Source organism: Porites lutea, chromosome 7 (assembly GCF_958299795.1).
Source record: "Porites lutea chromosome 7, jaPorLute2.1, whole genome shotgun sequence".
NCBI lineage: Eukaryota > Metazoa > Cnidaria > Anthozoa > Scleractinia > Poritidae > Porites > Porites lutea.
The window spans coordinates 20,558,103-20,578,703 of record NC_133207.1 but is presented as its reverse complement, the minus strand read 5'-3'; the positions used below and the strand labels follow the sequence as shown (position 1 = coordinate 20,578,703).

Here is a 20,601-nt window from a genome sequence, read left to right as displayed (position 1 = left end):
GGCGGAACTCTACTCAATGAACGTGAATCGTGGGCTGACCCAGAAATTTTATTAAGGCGGAAAGCAAAATAATGTCTTGCCTGCTCAGTGGAGAAACTATAGCAAACTTGTCTTGCCTGTGGTAGGGTTCTTAATGATAGTTTACTGCTATTGCAAAAGCTACCTCTCCGCTAAGATTTTAACAGGGCGTGGTAGATGTGAGGCAATTATGGAATTTTTAATGCCAGGAGGGCATGCGTATAAAGGACCAAGGTTGTTACGTTGGAAGAATCTCTTATTTATGATTGGTTAGATTAAACAATTACTTCGTAGCTTGTGTCTGTGTAAATATCAGAGGATATTATAGCGTATGTAGAGTATAGCGTTGCTGAGGACCCTTTTAATGTTATTTAAACCCTTAAACCTTTAATTTTTTCCAGGACTTTTTTGACAAAATGACCTAGAACAACGAAATAGTGTTCGTATATATTTTCATCCTCCAATCGGTCACAATAGATCATTTAAAAAGGCTGGAAAGACAAACTTGTCGATTACAGTTACTGTAATCGACGAATTTGTCTTTTCAGCCTTCAAATGATCCATTGTTTTCAATGGTTGTAATTTGTTTGATAATAATTGACCACGTTGCAACGCTTATCGTTCTTGGCTTTTGCAGTGCTTTATAAACTTTGTGTATTTAATTATCTCTTTTCTAAAGGAGCGCTTACAATACCACTATAGATTAGATCGTGAACACAATGAATAGTATTGCATCATTAGTGGAATTACGTAATACAGTAGAATTCCTATTACTCGATTATCTCGGTCACACTACACTATGGATTAGAGGGACAGTACATTTTATCAAGAGATAATAGTAAAACCAAGGTATTACCTGCCAGAGAGTTGAAAGTTATTACCTGTTCCTTGCTGACTTTAATTAATAAAACAAGATATCTTCCTTTACATTTTAGATGTCTCTGTTACGCCATTATCCCTATTAATGATTTTGTACATAAGAGAAATTGATTTTGCTCTAACCGAAGTTAACTCAACATTAGATTTATATCCCAAATGCCACATTAAACTTTTTCATGATTATTTAAATTACCACCATGCAGCAAAATCATAAGTAATCTCACAAATCTTTCCTTTTCAGTTACCTCTATTATAGCCATCTGCATACACGTTCTTAGGGCTTCTTCAATCGTTCCAGTTTGTTCCAACGCCTTGGATGTTACAACGTTGAACACCTAATTAGCACCTGAAAATCGCCGGTTACGCTTTTAAATGTTGCGCTGCGCGTAATATCTTGAAAAGACATAATTAGCCAAAAGATATACCTATTGTAAATGAAATATAAATTTCAGGCACTTAGATTTAACAAGCATTACCAATTTTATATTTATGAATCAACGGCTATTAAATACATTCCACTGCAGGTATTTATCAAACAACGTAAAAAGTCTTGTGGGACGATATTCGGAGTGGCCAACAAAATAGCGATGTGTTCTGAAAGACTTGTTTCAGAATTTATATCGTCTTTGCATTGGTCTTTGAACTTCAGTGTTGAAGTGAACCGCAAGCGGTGTTGCATCATCAATGACAGTAGGTTTAATAATTAGTCCGTTTAAAAGTCACGTATATTCCGACTGACCAATATAATATCAAAGGAAGTGATCCGAGACAACTGCTTTGATTTTACACGACATTTTCACAATAACGTCATTTGTTTGAAAGTACAAATTAAATTCTTTTGGTGTTCCTTCCTGTTTTAAAATTTGAATATGCCACTGAGATTTTTAGAAACATCACTAATTCCAGTTTGAAAAGGAAAAATCAAGACTGTAGAATCCTGTTATAGTAAGAAAAATGATGTCTTCGTGCAGTTGTCCTCAGTTGTAGTTAATAGTACTTTGACAGATGTCATCAGTTGACTACTGCTCAGTAGAATCCTTTTAATTACTAGTTTATTTTTTAAATGCAAATTAGTTAACAAATGTACGTCAACCCTGCAAAGTTCTGCAACTATGGCGTAATATATATATCCATTAAACAGTCATCTGAACAAAGGTTTTTGGAACACTTCCTTGTTACATAAGCCTACTTTTAAATGCCGACATCCTATATTTCCTTTGCTATCCCTTTCCGCGCGCAACAATGACAACAGGAGAAGTCTGAATTGGCCACTCGAAACATCTCCCCTCAAGTCTTTTGACGTGGTTCGAGATGACGTCCCTTTAGAAGCCTTTCTGACAATCATTCATATTTTTATCAACTTTTGATAATCACGACTGAGTCCCTTGAGCAAGGTTAATTTGTCTATGTGTGACCCCTTTTTACTCGTGAAATGTGAGTGAGCGAGAAGTCTATGGTAAATAATTTTGGAATTTTTTGGCGGATACTGATCCAGTCTGTCCTTTCGTTCGTAAGGGCTTTTGCGGAAATTGTGAAAAGTTACTTTGTTAAAATTTATCTTTTACACAGTTTAGGAGCAAAGATTAAACGCGAACGCCATTGCTATTTTTTGCGCTTTATTTTATTTTGTTTTTTTTCTTACAATTCTTATCAAAGTAAAAGCTGAGCTTTTTAGTATAGCAGTTCCTATTGCTAAAAAATGATATTGGCTTTAAATACGTTTGTCTAAACCATAAATGATGTGACAAGGGCCCAGTACTAAGACTTCACTGCCACAGCGTTTTAGAGAGAGCGGAAAGTCAGAGAGAGATTAATTAATACTGCGCGGTTTCCGTCAGTCGAAAAAATGATCAATACTCGCAGGACTTCTCTTTTCAATGGAAACTACAAGTGTACGAATTGAACTAGTCCAACAATCTCCGTAATGTGGTCTAAAATAATGTTGCACTTTTCTTAGACTATTAGCTCTTCTGCAACGTCAAAAGCAGTCCAGTGATGATAATTTCTTGCATTTAACGATCACCTGGATAATCCGCAGTACTGGTGTCGTAACTGGCAAGTGACTTTTAATAGCCCCAGATGCAGGAATATGCTTTATATACCACATGAGACGAGATACTATGGCATTTGGTAATAACATCCATTCGGTCTTTTTTTTAAAGTAACTTAACAAAAAGTCTTGGAGTCGCAGTTAGTCATGAACGTGAATTTAACGATCGTTCGAATAGTATTAAACGGCTGACAGTTTCATAGAAAACCAAGTTTTCTTTCAAGACTCCCGCCTTAGTATTGACAGTAACGCTAAGATAGTAAACACTAGCTGTATGTTGCTTTTTTCAGATTTCACCTTAGTTATATCAGAGAGCTGAATGAGATTTGGGTTCTAAGTCAAAAGGAAATTGACTTCAGCTGAAGTCGTCGAACCCTTCAAAAATGGCTGACCAATTTTAAATTATACTACCAATCACAAGAAACTAGTAAAACCAAGTTATTAACTTTTTCTTCCTTTAGTAAAAGTTATTATCTTACTTTTTATTTTTGTCGCCGTTCAGGCCACTAATATCGATCCCTTATAATAACTTTTGTACTGCGGAAGAATGCTACATGTTCGTTCTACGAGCAAATAATTCAACATTTTCCTTAAATTCCAAAATGCCGCAAGAAATTGTTTTTATATAGTTTATTATAATTCCTTACCTTAATTATGTAAAATTCTCCCAGTTTTTAATTTCCGTTCAGTTACGCAGACTACAGCTGTGCGTTCCTTTCAGGCTTCGCCTCGCTGTTCAATGCCTTGGTTGGTCCTACAACGCCCTATATATATGCTGTGCTACGCAATATATATATTCTTAAAATCAATATATGCGGCTATTGTTATTGGCTATTGTAGATGAAATATGAATTTAAGGCACTTACATTCAACAAGCATTACCAATTTTATATTTGTGTGTGAACGGCTATTAAAAAAATTCCACTGTAGGGGTTTATCAAACAACGTAAAAAGTCTTGTGGTACGATATTCGGATTGGCGTATTAGATCGGAATGTGTTCTGACTGACCTGTTTCAGAATCTATATCGTTGTCCCCGGCCTCTTTTTAGTTCAGTATTACACGCATTTGCAGTGGTCTTTGAACCGCAAACAGTATTACATAATCATTAATGACAGTATGTTTAATAGATAGTCCTTTTAAAAGTCAGGTATTCCGACCACTTAATATAATATTAAGGAAGTGATCTGACACAACTTTATGGATTTTACACGACATTTTCACAATAACGTCATTTGTTTGATACTAAAAATCATGTCTTCGTCCAGTTGTCCTTATAGCTGATAGTAATTTGCAAGATGTCGTCATTTGACTACTACTATTAGAATCCTTTTATTAATTAGTTTCTTTTTCAAGTGCAAATTAGTTTACGTATGTCATCCCAGCAAACATGGTATAAAATATTCATTAAACAGACATCTGAACAAAGGTTTTGGGACACTTTCTTGTCACATAAGCCTCGGCTTTTTGTGCTGACAGCTTAATATATTCTTTTGGTTGCCTCTTTTCCCCGCGCAACCGGGAAAACAGGAGACGTCTGCACGCGCCAGGCTATATTTGCATAGGCCACTCGAAACATCCCACCTCAAGTCTTTTGACGTGGATCGATATGACGTGCCTTTAGTAGCCTTTCTGATGATCATTCATATTTTTATCAATTTTTGATAATCACGACTGAGTACGTTGAACAGGTTTAATTTGTGTATGTGTGACTACTTTTGCTCGTGAAATGTGAGTGAGCTATAGGGGAGCTATGGTGGGTCAGTCGTTTTGTCGGTCATTTGCACGGACGGTTGGTCGTTCGGATGGTCGATTATTGTGAAGTTACGTAATTGGGACTGAAAGAAATCTTGCATAATGAGCACACGGTTTAGATCGGGTGATGACTGTAAGGAAGCTTCGAGATAATAACGCGCCATTTTGATTAGATTTGTGGATAACAATAATAATAATAATAATAATAATGTCGATGGTCAGAGAGCTTGTAAAACTTCATAGAAATTCATTTGTTGAAAATAAGATAAAAAAACTTATAGATTGTTCATTTATCTTTGCCTGAATGCAGCGAAGCGTAATGAAACAAAAGATAAATGGTTTCTTGAATTCCCAAGCACAGGTGCATTTGTCGGCAGTGTGTTTTAAGTGCCGGCATGAGATTATGAGAAGAAAGTGTGATATGCAAAGTAGCAAGTATATATTCGCTGAACAGTAAACAAGTTTCATTGTGGATTTTTACAAGCGGACAGTTAAATTCTTAGCTCGTTCCTCCTTTGTCGTCCACATGGCGCAGGGCCGTCGTGGTCGCCCTGCTTCAGTTCGTTCTCATGTTTCGAGAGTCAACGCGGACATTGAAGACCCTGTTGCCCGGCCGTCCAGAACAAGAGAACATCGAAGTTCAGGCCGTCGTAGTTCACGTTCACATGTTGCAGCTTCAAGCGGTTCTGGCCGTAGTTCTTCGCCTTCGCGAAGGAGTGTCCGCGAGCGTTCGCACCGTAGAAGTCGTTCCGCTTCTCGCAGCCCTGAGCCCCCAACTTGGGCGAAGGAAATCTTAAAGGCCCTGGAGGCGAAAACGGAGGAGGTCAAGGTTGTCAAGGAACAGCTCGACTCACTAAAACGCAAGTCTGCAGAGGAGGAGCCCGAGTTCAAATATAAGAGTAACAAGAAACAGTTCAAGTTCAACACTGACGTCAAGGATAAGTTCAATCAGATTTTAGAGAGGGCTGGGGCGGATGACGCGATTACTAAGATTGCCAACGAAGGTATGTCACTCCTTGATAACAGAAATAAGCTTATTTCTATTGCTGACCGGGATGGCTGGGACGTGGTAGAATATTTTGAGGCAGACCCACTCACTAAAAATGACGAAGAAGAAAAGAAACTTCGTGTCGCGCGCAAGGAAGCTGAGAGGTCTCGGGAGAAGCGAAATCGAAAAAATAGCCTGAGAAGCAAAATGGGGACTCGTTTTAAGTCTCAGTCTACATCTTCCAAAAGCGGCCCCAGTGTAAATTTTGGCCCGTCACATAGAATCGTGGATTTTCGCCCGGATGTCGGTCAGCTTTTGGTTAATCCTGTACCGGAGAAAAAAGCTTCTGTTTATCGCTGCTTTGGTTGCGGCAAAGCAGGTCATTTCATCAAGGACTGTAAAGTCTCCTCTTCCGCTAAATGACTAGCTGACTCTGACTTTGACGAATTTTCGGAGCGCGGCGAGGCTGAACTTGACACGGGCGTTTCCTCAGTATTTTGGATTAGAGGCCGCTTGCGCAAGTTTTTGCATGTTTGGCGTTCTATTGGGGCCTCTTCTTTTGTTCTTAGTGTCATTGAAAGCGGTTATAAGTTACCATTTGTTTCAATTCCAGTGAAGTATTTCTTTAGTAATCATAAAAGCGCTGTTGACAATAGATCTTTTGTTTGTGAGGCTATCGAGCAATTGTTGTTGGCGGGAAGCGCGGTGGAAGTCAAGCGTGACCAAGTTCATGTTTGCAGTCCCTTAGGTGTAGTTCCTAAAAAGAATGGCAAACTTCGATTGATTCTTGACCTTCGCTTTCTTAACAAGCACCTAGCCAAGCGTAAGTTTAAGTTCGAAGACCTCCGAGTCGTGGCGGAAATTCTTCAGCCAGATGATTGGTTTTTTACTTTCGATCTTCGTAATGGCTACCATCATGTTGACATTTTTCAAGAGCATTGGAAGTATTTGGCTTTTTCGTTTACTTTCGATGGGAAGCCGCGCTATTTTTTGTTTTGTTCGCTTCCTTTTGGTTTAAGTACGTCTCCTTATGTTTTCACCAAATTGTTAAGACCAGTTGTTGCACACTGGCGGTCGCAAGGCATTAGGATTTCTGTCTATTTGGACGACGGTATCGGCGCCGATTCAAGTAAAGATTCGTGTTCTCAGGAAGCGCAACTAGTGCGAGGCGATCTTGATCGCCTTGGCCTGCTAGTGAATGAGGAAAAGAGCAATTTTGAACCGCGTCAAAAAGGGGAGCACTTAGGCTTTATTTTGGACCTTACCAAAGGAGAATTTAGTATCCCACCAGGCAAGATTGATCACCTGTTTAATCTGATTTCACTGCTTCTTGACGATGTTTCACCCACGGCTAGGGATGTGTCTCGTATTACGGGTACCCTTATTTCTATGGAGCTCGCATTAGGTCCAGTTGTGCGTTTGCGCACCCGAGCCTTGTACGCAGTCCTTAATAGCGTTCATAGCCTTAGCTGCAAGGTGGCTTTAACGCGTGAAGCTGTAGAGGAACTTAATTTTTGGAGAGATAATTTCTTTCGTTTGTGCGGAAAACCAATCTGGAGGCCCTCCCCGAAGATAGAGCTTTTGTCTTATTCTGATGCCAGCAATGTGGGTTGGGCGGGATTTATTGTTCAATTTGGTACGCACATCGCTAGAGGGAACTGGTTGGGTTCCGAGGCCCTATGCAGCTCTTCTTTCCGCGAGATTCGTGCAATTAGATTTGTTCTTCAGTCGTTTTCCGGTCTTTTGGCGGGCAAGGAGTGCAAGCATAGATCTGACAATCAGAGCGTCTGCAGTATTTTGTCCGTCGGCAGTAGTAAGCCTCATTTGCAAAAAGAAGCGGTTGCCATTTACAATTTGTGCCATGAAGCAGGCATTCGCTTTTCTGCGGAGTGGATACCTCGCCATTTTAATTTTAAAGCTGATTATTGGTCGAAAGTTGTCGACACCGATGATTGGATGCTCAACCCTGTCCATTTTCGCCAGTTGGATACTCTGTGGGGACCCCACACCGTAGATCGTTTTGCGAGTCATAATTCTTTCCAGTTGCCCAGGTTTTGTTCTCGATGGTGGTGTCCTGGGACCGAAACTGTTGATTCTTTTACCGTCAGCTGGGGAGGGGGAAAACAATTGGTTGGTCCCCCCAGTCTTCCTTATTCCCAGGGTTATCAATCACATGAAAGTGGGTAAAGAACAGGGCACTCTCATTATCCCCTTTTGGCAATCTGCTCATTGGTGGCCGTTGGTGTCTCGAAGCCCCGGGGTTTTCCACCCTTTTGTTCTTGACTGGCGGGAGATTCCTTTACATGAGTCTACTTTTCTCCCTGGTTCCGCAGCCGCGGATTTTTTCGGGCATGGTATTCCCTCGTGTAGGGTATTTGCTTTGAGAATTGCATTTCCTTAGTTTTGCTGTAGAACGTTTTTCGGGTATTAGATGAGTACCTTGAACGAGTTGTTCAGCCTAATTTTTTGTTTTTGTTTTGTCTGAGCCTTTTTGGCCTAGGTGTGGGCCTTTGCTCTGTGCAAGTCAGTGGACTTGGAGCTGTACTAGTGCGCACGAGTTGTGCAGCTGAAGCAAGCCGAGAGGGCAGTGCTGACACAGTAGTGTGTTCATTTTAGAGTCAAGTGGACTCCTATCCTTTGCCTGGATTTGCTTACCAGTTGACGCCGAGTGGGCCAAGTCTCCATGTGTTGGAGTGTGTACTGGTGCTGTGTTAACTTGCCATGTGGGCAGTTTTCGTTGCAGACGTTGTGTATCTTGCGCGTTTAGTGCTGTGTAGCAGTTGGATGTTGTTCCTGTCTTTAAAGTGCCATGTTTTGGACATTGTTGATTTTTCACTTTAGGCTTGTCGCCTTTCCAACGGAGCAACGCGGAGATTCAGAGGCTTGTTGAACTGTTAAAGACTGTCATACTTAATGACTGTGCCGCTTCAACCGTGTCTTCGTATGCAGGGGCAGCCAATCGATGGATTGACTGGTGCAAGTCTTACTCGTTTCCTCCTTTACAGTCTAACCCAACCGCTCTTGCTCTCTACTTAACAAGTCTTTCAGACCGTGGCTTATCTCGCTCGTCAATCCTTGGAGCAGCTTATGGCATTGCATGGCTACATAAGAAACTTGGATGTCCTAATCCTGTCGACGATCCGCTCGTTTCTCAGACCTTGGCTGGTTTTAAACGCCTCCTGGCTGGCCCATCTAAGAAAAAGCAGCCTATTGAATCTCATCACGTCAGGGCGCTAATTCGTTCCTATGGTCACCCTCGTGCTTCTCTACCGAACTTGCAAATGGTGTCGCTGGTTGCGCTTGGTTTTTGTGCCTTCCTACGTTGGTCAGAGCTGCGTGACTTACGTGCCTGTGACTTAAAGTTTTGCGCCACCCACATGTCTGTTTTCCTAGACAGACGTAAGAACGATCAATTCCGTCAGGGATCTGTGGTTAAAGTTGCTCGTTTACCTTCTAGCTCTTGTCCAGTGAAACTGCTAGAGTTATTCCTTCAGCGCGGAGAGCATCAACCATCTCAGTCATTATTTTGTCTCTGCCAGAAATTGGGTACCGGGTACAAGCTGCGACAAGCTCCTCTGTCATATTCTCGGGCACGGGAACAGTTTCGCCAAATGATTTCCGAACTTGGTTTAGACTCAAACGAATTTGGTTTACATAGCCTTCGTTCAGGTGGTGCTTCCCAAGCAGCACGCAGCGGAGTTTCTGGGAGAGTTTGGCGTAGACATGGTGGTTGGCGCAGTATCCAAGCCGCAGATGGTTATGTCGATGAATCTTTGGAAAATACCCTTGTGGTATCTAGAAATTTGGCTCTTTAATTTTCAGTATGTGATTTGCTTGATAAACATTGTGCGAGTTGTGTTGTATGCAGCAATATGGAGAGATTTACATTTGCCCAATCAATTCTGATAGCTTAACGATGCTTGATGAGCAGTATCCTTGCCACAGGTGGATATGCTTAACATTTTTCGGACAGTACCCTTACGGTATCCAAGCGATTAACTATTTACTATACGGTAAATATGTTTGCTTAATGAACATTGCCTTATCTTGTATCCTTATATGCTTTTGCCACTGATTGTGAATTGTCTGCTTATCCCGCACCGCATTCCTGGTTGTCAGTTTTTTGGGTGCGGGGAATTCAAGAATTGTTCATTTATCTTTGCCTGAATGCAGCGAAGCGTAATGAAACAAAAGATAAATGGTTTCTTGAATTCCCAAGCACAGGTGCATTTGTCGGCAGTGTGTTTTAAGTGCCGGCATGAGATTATGAGAAGAAAGTGTGATATGCAAAGTAGCAAGTATATATTCGCTGAACAGTAAACAAGTTTCATTGTGGATTTTTACAAGCGGACAGTTAAATTTTTGTTCTTTTTTATATTTTGATTGAAATCCTGTAATCCATTTCCTTGTAACGATTTTAGTTGTGTTTTCCTGATGATTGACAGTTATTGTAAGTGGTTTTGTTTACTCAATTTACTTTGGCCGCATCAAACGTATAGTTTGTTTGATTTTGTAATTAGTTGGTTAGTTCAATAAATGGGCTAAGAATTGTCTGCTTATCCCGCACCGCATTCCTGGTTGTCAGTTTTTTGGGTGCGGGGAATTCAAGAATGTGACTTAAGAACTTGGATTAAGTTGGAAATGTTTAACTTAAACCTATGAAACCCTGCCTTTTGTGAAAAGCCACGTGTTTTCATTGCGGAGGCGACGCTGTGAATTGGTGATAAGTTAACTTTCTCAGAATATTGAAGCAATCCCGCCAAAAATCTATAATTTTGGCATTTTGTCGCAGATCCATCCAGTCTGCCCTTTCGTCCGTAAGGGCTTTTGGGGAAAAAATGTGTAAGGTCACGTTGTTAAAATCTACTTCGTACACGATGGTAGAAGCAAAGATTGCACGCGAACGCTTTTGATATTTTTTGCGCTTTATTTTGTTTTGCTTTTTCCTTGAAGTTCTTATCAGTCTGAGGGTAAATTTAAAGCTTTTTTAGCATAGCGGTTCCTATTGCCGACAAATGATATTGCTTTTAAATACTTTTTTCTAAACCATAAACAAATCGTCACGTGATGTGACACGGGTTCACTAAGACTTCACTACCAAGTGTTTTACAGAGAGCGGAAAGTGTGAGAGAGATTGATTGATATTGCGCGGTTTTCGTGAGTCGACGAGATGATTAATACCCGCAGCACTTCTCTTTTCAATGAAAACTACGAGGGTACAGATTGAACTAGTCCAGCGATCTCCGTAGTGTGGTCAAAAACACTGTTGCACTTTTCTTAGACTACTAGCTGTGCTGTAATGTCATCAAAAGCAGTCCAGTGATGATAATTCCCTGCAAGGATAGCCTGCAGTACTAGTGTCCTAACTGGCAAGTGACTTTTAATAGCCCCGGATGCGGAGCGCTATGTATACCACGTGAGACAAAATACTACGACATTTGATAATAACACCCATTCGGTTTTGACCCCCCTTTTTAAAGTAACTTCACATAGGTCTTCGAGTCGCAGTTACTCGTGAACGTGAATGTACCCATCGTCCTAAATAGTATTAAACGGCTAATAGTTTCATAGAAAAGTAGCTTTTCTTTCAAGACACCCGCAGTAATATTGACGGTAAAGCTAGAATAGTAAACATTGTATGTTGCTTTTGCCGATTTCACCTTAATTATACCAGTGAGTTTAGTGGGATTCCGGCTCTAAGTCAAAAGGAAATTGACTTCAGCTGAAGTCGAAACCTTCAAAATGGGCGACCAATTTCAAATTTGGACCGAGGAACAATACCACCTATCGCGAGAAACCAGTAAAACCAAGTTATTAACTTTTTCTTCCTTTAGTAAAAGGAATTATTTTACTTTTTATTTAAGGTGCTGTTTAAGCCACTAATATCGATCCCTTATAACAATTTTTGTACTGCGGAGGAATGCTGCATGTTCGTTCTACGAGCAATAATTCAACATTGTCCTTATATTCCAAAGTGCCGCAATAAATTGTTTTTATATAGTTATAATAATTCCTTACCTTAATCATGTAAAAACTATTTCTCGGTTGTTATCCGTTCAGTTACGCAGACCACAGCTGTACCTTTACTCTTCGGGCTTCGCCTCGCGTTTCAATGCCTTGGTTAGTCCTACAACGCCCTATTTATATGCTGTGCTGCGCAAAATATTTATTTTTAAAATTAATATATTAGGTTGCTAAATGCAGCGTGAAAATATTTGTGATAGTTTAGCGTTCGTATATATTGTAGGTTTGTGTTTATTTTTATATTGTAGATTTTTTTTATTTCACATTATAGACATCGCAGTCATGATATGAAATATGATATGCATAGATTGTGTTACAGGTAGCTGTTAGATTGTGTGTGTGGATTACTCTCAACTGCAAAAAATGCTGTTGGTGACTGATTAAAGAACGTAAAAAAAGGTGCAATAATTGGATCTGCCGATATTAGTTTTATCCGGTTTATTGAAGACAAATCACGGATTCACGAAAATGTATTTCTTTAAAACAATGATCGGAAATTTCAAAATGAGGATATGACGTAAAAGGGTGTTACGAAAGTGAGAAATAAACAAATAAATAAATGAATTAATCAATCAATCAATACTATACGTGGTCCTGTAGAAAGGATGAGCATATGGGTGTCAGAATGGTTCTTGCTAAGAAATACATAATAGGAATTCAGGAAATCTGTCAATCTGTCTCTCCAACGAACTTGACCCAAAACTGTTTATCATTATCATCATTATTGTTGTTGTTAATAATAATAATAATATTATTATTATTATTATTATTATTATCAGTATTATTCCACCGATGACCTCTTCCATATCATATCCCATGCATATAGTTCGTTTTGCTTCTAATTTTCAATAACTTCTTCAATGTCAACCATGTTATTTAGTACAATACTTCAATGGAGAAACTAAACTTCGCCTCAAAAACCCTTATCATGTGAAATACAGATGACTGTTAGGTCATTTATTGTTACCTAAGGCTTCAGGACTCTAAATAGCTTTGTGAACAATATGTGCTTCAAGTGCCTTCCTGAATCAATCACGTCCATTTCTAAGGGTTTTTATTTAAGCATAAATACATTTAGTCTTGCAGAAATAACAACAACAACTATTGTAATACGAATTCAGGGAATTGTACTCTCGTCAACCTTAAAAAAATCACCAATGGGGTATGAGATATACCACACGATCAGATCTCACATAACAAGTCTTACTTTCAATGTTGTATATTTACATTGTTTAACGTAACCTATGTAATTTACAACACAATGGGGAACTAAGGGTGGATTCAACGCTATCGCATTTCCCTCTGAGTCCACCCTAAAAACCGGTAGCTTCAAAGATCTTTTTAGAAACAGATAATTGTTCGTGACGGTTATTGTTGCGGAAGACCCATGGGGTCTTCACTACGTCAATATTGTGTGCTTCGAGTGGTTTTCTGGAGGAATCACATCCGTTTTTAGTTTTATTTTATGGGTACTTCAAATGCTTCTTTCTCCGAGGGCTTAGCTACCTGTGGTCACGAACGCTTGTGCGTAGCTGAAAAATGTCGAAGGTTAAAACCAAGAAAATGATAATAGAAAAGATAGAGGGAATTATGCGATGGTAGAAAAGAGCGCAGTTTCGGGAGTCACATAAGTTCGGATATTTCCTTCAATCACGATTAATTTTTCACCGCTTTTCGCAAAGGGAGCCACGAGTTGGTGGAGTTGTTGTTTTTTTTCTTTTTGAAGTGATAATTTTGGGAACAGACAATATGCGGACCCCAGGGGTATCCACTTCCATATAGGAAAGCCTTTTTTTCATTCACCAATTTAATCTTTCCCAAGTGGCAAGGGAAATCTTTCATTACCAGCAAAATTTAAAACTGCTAGAGAAAATTTCAAGCTGCTAGATACAAAAGAGGTAAACTGAATAGGAACGATTATCAAACTGAAAGAGTGTTTTCACAATTTTCAAGGAGCTCTCTGAATGTGTGCTTCAGTCGAGTGCCTTCCTGAAAGAACCACCAGCTTTTTTTATAGCAATGGGTAGCGAAGCGTGTTTAGAACGGTATACAAAGAATCGGAATTGTACCGCCTGCCTGGCCCCACAAAAAACACGGTCGAAGACTACTACATGTACCACTGATCTTACATAATTTTCAGTGTATAATAAACAGTATTCAACGTCGTCTTTTATAGTGAACATAGGCGACCACTACTCGAACCTACTTGTGACGATATCTAAGAGCACCTCCTTATTATATTGGCTTTTTTTAAGTTGACCTTGTATAACCTTACGCAGAAGCCTTTCTGAAAATAATTCTTATTTTTACCAATTTTGACCTATATTTTCAGATTTTGTTTAGCGAATGTTTATACACGGTTTTTTCGGAAGGTATTAAATCATAGCCTTGCATATTGTGTGAGTCGATTTTTCCTAAACGGTGCACTTAAAATAGATCGCCAACAATATCGTGGCTTTTTACTGCCACGCCAGCAAAAATATAAATCGAAACCGTTCAATGAATATATTTCAAAATCATGGAAGATAGCAGAAGATACATTAGACATGTATGCAAACGGTCTGACCAAGATTCAAGTAAGTGAAGAAATGCTTTTCTCAAATTATACAGCTTTGTTAGGCTAGCCTGAGTATCAGGCGCTTCTAGGCCTGTCCCGATTATGATCCTTCACTGTTTTAACACCAGATACGCCTCTAAGGGTAATTTTCATCGACCAAAAGTAAGGACCAACACTGGCAAATTTACCTTTGTATATGTAGCCTCTAAATTATGGGAAACGGTACCAACAAACTTGAAACGGCTCTCTACTAGCAGTTTTGAAAAGTGGTATAAAAATCATCTCCTCAAATGTCAGTCATAGTTTCTTTTCTTCTGAATCTCCAAGTAACATTTATTTTGTAATCATATCTACTATCGCTTTCTGGCTTATCTGAAAGTTGTATATAATTTTTAATGCAATGTTTCCACCCCGTTTTCATAACACTTCTTGCCTTGTGAATAAGTTTCATCTTTAGTTAATTACTTCGGTCCTTTCTTTACTTGTACGTAAGCAGCAGCCAACTCGAAAGCTTTGCCACTTTGGCTGTTGCGCACTGATTCCAAAATTGTACATATAGTTAATAAAAATGCAATTTCTATCATTTCGTTTTCTACAGTTTCTTGTATTCTCATTTTTTTTCTTCTCCTTTGTACCTCTGAATACTGTGAATAAAAGGATTGTTGTTGTTTGTTGTTGTTGATCGGCAACGTTTGGGCAACTTTTGGCTCTTGGAGCAACTTTACGAGGTTCTAGTAACCTCGAGCAATTTTTTGCCTTTCTGAGCAATTTTTGAGCATATCAAGAACGAAAGACTCAACGATTTCAGTTAAAAATTCAATTTATGCGAATTTCTTCAGACAGTTAAGAGACGATTGTCCTCTTTTGTAAATGATTATCAACCTTGGAACACATAACACCGTTCCGCAGGCCAAAAAACGCAACTGTTGCAGTATGAATAATTAATTATACTCTTAAAAATTTCTCCCCTTATACTATTACATGAGAAATTTCTGCAATTTGATTGGCTTAGAGCAGTGGTATTTCAGCTTAATTTGAAATACCTACATGTGAAAATTACAAACCTTTTGCGGGTAGTAGTATAAACAAATAATAGAGTGTTTTCACATGACGTCACAGCGGCCATATTGGTGTCCCAAAACAATGAAACGGCGGCCATGTTGGTGTCCCAAACCAATCTTGTGGGAGTTGAACTCTTTTCTTATGCAAACGCTTTCTTTTGTTCCAAGAAATTTGCATAGATGCTGGTCACGTGAGTGAAAACACTCTATAGCATGATTTGTACTTGATATTTGGCAAAAATACCACTCGTGATATTTCCAAATAGGACAAGTGCACGATAACGTCATCTTACTACAACTACAAGAATCCTTGAGTTTGTTGTTTTCTTGTGCAAATTAAGGCTATTGTTCTTTAATCCTCAGCGGAATTGACAAATTTTAATAACAAAGCAAAATAACCGAAATGAATTCTGGTAGTTGTAGTTAAAATATCGTCATCGTGCAATTGTCCTATTGTCTCAAATTCACTCACCTAACGGCTCGTGAAATTACGTATAACAATTTCGAAATATCACTCGTGGTGTTTATGCCAAATATCACTACAAATCATGCTATTAAAAATTTCGAGCTGTTTTTCTAGACCGATGAAAGTAATTATTGTGAAAAACCAAAAAAAGCTTTAAATTGACGTTTGTATAAAAGTATGCAGAAATTTTGGCAGCAAGTTTTGAATTTAAGTAGCAACTTCTTGGATTTTTGGCCACTTTTAAGCATTCTTTGGGCATTCCATTAAGCAACTTTCCAGCATTTTACGAGCACAATCAGGCCCTGGCGCTTCTGGGAAAGGCGAAAAGAAAACCAAAAAGGAGGAAAAGGGGAAAGAAAAGAAACGTCACCCTTTCCCTCTTGCCCTTTCTCCCCGGCACTCAAATCTCAAATCCTGTCTCTCCTAAACTCTAAGAAGGGCCTAATTTATTCTCAGGCTATGTAACCGTGGCATGGCTTTTTGTGGAGACGCCATGTTGGAGTCCCCCAGAATGACACAATACGCGACCGGAAACCAAACAGAAATTTCGGCCATTGAGTTCGGCTATGGGAGTATACGAAGTCATTGCCCTAGAAGATCAAATAAAACTTGATAAATAAACAAAATGAGCAAAATCGTGACCCTACACGAAAGCCTTCTATGCCATTTATTTAATGATGTCGCGTCGCACAAAAGCAAATTCAAGCGTGCTCTAGTCTCTTAACAAGTAGATTCCATGAGTTTCCCTCCTTCTGTTCAGTGATAAATCACAGATGACGTCAAAATGTGGTAAAACCAAAAAAGTGGCACACGAGCTGCATTCGAGTGTTTCATGACTGATACAGTATTCTTACCAGATTTTGACGTTTTCTATGATCTATTACAGGTAACTATGATGTAAGTTTGAAACAAAAGAAAGTAAAATTTACACCAAGGATGAAATTGAACCACAACATACAGCATCCATTATGCACTATATCCATTATGGAACAAATAAAAATGAAACATTTAAAACATAAAATAGGTGAAGTGCGAAGCTTGTCATACTTGTAGATCATCGTCAACTCTTATCTCATCAAATTGAAATATAGTGACATATATCATTTGTTCGGGGTTGTAGAAAGCTTTTAGCGTTCTGGAGACGTTTCAAGTGTTTACTGTTAAGAATAAAGCAAGATAAACAGCCAATAATTTATTAATAGGCTTTTTATTTGAAAAGATTAATATTTAAGAAGTGTGCTTTTCCTGCACAGGCATGACGCACGATATCACTGTAAGTGCACCCTTCTTCAAATTGTTATTATGTAGCTTAAGAAATAACTTACGACGGCAAAGTCTTCAAAAACGTCCCTTGAAACGTAAATTCGCGTTAGTTCAATCAAACTTTACGGCGCTTATTTCATCTCGTTATTGTCGTCAAATTTTGGCAAAGTTCTCTGGAGTTGAATTCTAAGGACTGTTGAAGTTTAAAAAGGAAAAGAAAAAGAAGGTCGTCTCAAGTTCACGTCCTTCACAAAAGATGACATCTGGGCTTTTTCACGTCGTAGTTTTGCAGCGACGACAAAGAAATGTACAAAAAAAGCGTGATGCACGTGCAGAGTTGTTGTGTTTCTAACCCTAAACCTATTTTTTTTGTGCCGTCCTCGTTGCCGTCGCCGTCACCTTTTCTTAAGCTCCCTGTTGATTAACCAAGGACGACACCCCTCTTCTTTATTCACCCTATATTTCGTGTATATGTTATTAGTCTGGGACCAGAATAGCATTAGGAATTTCTCCTTTCGTGTTTCATTAATGAGGAAGGATGGTTTTGAGAGTGCGACTTGTTGTTTCCCCAACTTTACGTTCCTCAAAATTAAATACTTATCTTTTAAATGTCCACTCTTGCCTTTCAGCAATTAGACTTAAGAAGGGTTTACTTACGCTTTCCGTTTTTGAGGATCTATTCACAATGAGTCGGAAACCTCGTCCTATCTACTTCTCTTGTCCACTGTTTACTGTTCATAACGAGGGCTATACCTCTAACATCTAAGTAACGTGAAAGGTAACTTAGTAAAATGTGCTTTTTTAGTGAGTTTAACTCTGGTAGTTGCAGTGGTCGTCAACCTGTTCCGGAACTAGTGAAAAAAAGCTTTGCAATAGATTTTTTTGCCCTAGATTCAATGATAAATCATATGGTGAATAAGCAAGTAATTGGAGCCCGCGTTCGCATGGTAATGAAGAACAACACATCATATTCATTAACAAGCAAATAAAATGAGAGCTTCTAAGTTGAACGGGTGAACTAGGTAACATCAAAAACAGGATTAGAAGACCAAAGAAAGTTCCAACTTAAGGTAAATAGATCGAACAACAGGAAGGATTTAAGTTGATATCTAAGCAGAGAGAAAAAGTAAATTATCTGTTCATAGTTAACTGTTGGATTCTTCCGGGCCTTCGAGCCCCTCCGCTCGCGAGTCCGCCCTGAACTACCCTCCTGAGAATCGTTCACACCCTTCATGCAGGCGGAGAAATTCACAATTGTTCACACCATGTTGCCCTGCGTAGAACACAAACAACGTCAACATGAGCAAAAAGTGTCACATATGTTCTCACCACTTTTTGACGTCTCTGTGTGTTCTATATTACTGAGGGGGCTCATTAGGGACCTCTCCAGACAAAGGATGTAATTAAAGAAAATAAAAGGAAACGAAAACTGTTGTTGTGAGGTTGGGAACGACGGCAAAGAGATGAGCAATGAAGTGTGATGCACTCGTGCAAAGTTGTTGTTTTGCATATCCTTATCATGTTTTTTTTGCCGTACTCGTAGTTGTCGTCTTCGTCTTCGCCTTTGGTTCCCTATCACGACCTATTACTAGACATTTCACTAAACAGACGCACCGCAACATGGAGTCTATTGGTTTTATAAATTAAAAGAAGGGAATAAACGAAAAACTTACCACTTTGCGCCTAGCCTGACTAAACTAGTTCGAGGATTTGAGCCATTTTAGGCTTCTTTTAACACCCAAACGCTGCCTTTCGTCTTTTTTCCTCTTTAACTAAACTGTAAACAGCTTCTCCCAAACGTATCCCAAAGCCTTCACGTGATCAAAGCAGGATAATGGCGAACACATTTTCAGTCAAGAGTCTCTCGTAACGGTGACAAGTGTTTTGAAGTTTTCTACCGATAAAGGCACTTTACTCGATGTATTGATATCGAACGGAGGACTGATTCACTTAAAGGCTCAAAGCCTTGAGGTCCATAAATCTGATGGGAGGTTGCCTTTGCTTAGTTCTAAAAATCGCTAGCCAGAGTTCGACGCTTATTAGGGAGCTTAAGCAACGAGAACGGTGATGGCAAGAGATTTAAAACGGCAAAAGAAGAACAGACGAAGCAGGTTTAGGTCACGTCCAAGCGAATCTGGATAAGATGAAACAGCATAATTAATATTTGTGTCAAGACGAATTCGGTGTGGTGTATAGGTTTTGGTTTCACTTATCCCGAATACGCGACTGCCACTTACATTTGGTAACTATTAGCTAGTGGGCATGCTTAAATCGGTTTTAATGTGTTCGCGGCATTGTTGAATATTTTGGTAGCTATATCGAACTCACTGGCCGTATACATTTCCTAGTTCCTGGGCGCTATTCGCCAGCATTTCAGCAGGAATGTCAACGAGAAATAGCGACACAACCTGCCGACTCATTCCTCCGCAGCGACGATAAAGGTGAGCTTTTGCTAAAATATCGAGCGACTACAAGATGTAGTAGCCTATGGAAAACGACGTGTCGCAATTGCCGTTCAATCCAAACGTTCTGATATACTGGAACTGTTCGAAGAACAGTATCCAAGTAGGGTTGTTGCCAACCATTTTAAATTTGCAAGTTCTCATTTAAGCCTGGACCTGAGTTTATGACGTAGCTGAATTGAAAAATATCCGGTTTCAGTCGTCTACATTAATTCGCCAAACCCGTCGGATCCAAGAAAATTCACTCTGGAGAGGGGTTTGAAAAAGATGCGGTTCCGGTGTGCGGGTTAACCGGTTTCGCGTGGACGGAAGGTTTATTCGTATAATTAAGAAATTGCGATTTGGATCTGGATTCGTGCGCGCGGTGTCTCAGTAAGCAAATCAATAGCCTGAGTAAACAGCCGACATTTTGCGACGCCACCACTGGTTTCCTCGCAAATTGACGTCTGAGAAACGACTACAGAAATTCAACACTGATGACCCGCCACTACCCAGATCTAGGTAGTGCTTCTGATTGGTTGAAGCAAATTTTTAACCAATTAGAAGCACTACCAAGATCTAGTTAATGACGCGTCATTAGTATGGAATTTCTGCGCTGTTCCTTAGACCTCATTTTGCGGGGAAACCAGCAGTGGCATGGTGGAGTCGCGAGATATCGGCTGTTTTCTCAGGCTAGCAAAATAACACCTCTGCACGCACATTACTTTTTTTCATTTGCTGTCCTTGCAAGATATATATTTTTTCCTTAAAGTAGGACTTGAATACAACATGGACAACGGCTTTCTTTTTTCTTAATCTGGGCCGAGTTGTTCAAAGCTGGGTTAAGATAACCCAGGGTTAGTGCGAGATTTGAATTCAGATTTGAAAGCTTAAAAAACATTTCAGTTTTAAATCTTTTTGTCTACAAGTTGATGATTGGAAGCTCTAAATATAACAGAGAAAATTGTCCGAGAAAATTCTTTTGAACAAAAGAAAAAGAAATCGGGGTTAAATTTAACCCCGGGTTTTAGCGTTAATTGGCCTTAAGAATACAACTTCAGAAAATTTGCTAGCATTTGACAAATTTAACTAGGTGGAAT

At 39.3% G+C, this 20,601-nt stretch overlaps 1 protein-coding gene across 3 annotated transcripts in view; it reads right to left on the bottom strand.

Annotated features, from left to right (window-relative positions):
* The window catches only part of LOC140944311 (salivary peroxidase/catechol oxidase-like), a 41,214-nt gene extending 29,361 nt beyond the window's left edge, over nt 1–11,853 (bottom strand). For 2 of the 3 annotated variants that reach the window (XM_073393468.1, XM_073393467.1), the window contains exon 1: nt 11,708–11,853. In XM_073393468.1, the coding sequence (XP_073249569.1) occupies nt 11,708–11,716 (9 nt within the window). In that variant the 5' untranslated portion in view covers nt 11,717–11,853. Of the gene's footprint in view, nt 1–3,594; nt 3,753–11,707 lie in introns of those variants that run through there. The other variant, XM_073393469.1, reaches the window with a different exon arrangement.
* Between the last annotated feature and the right edge of the window lie 8,748 nt (nt 11,854–20,601).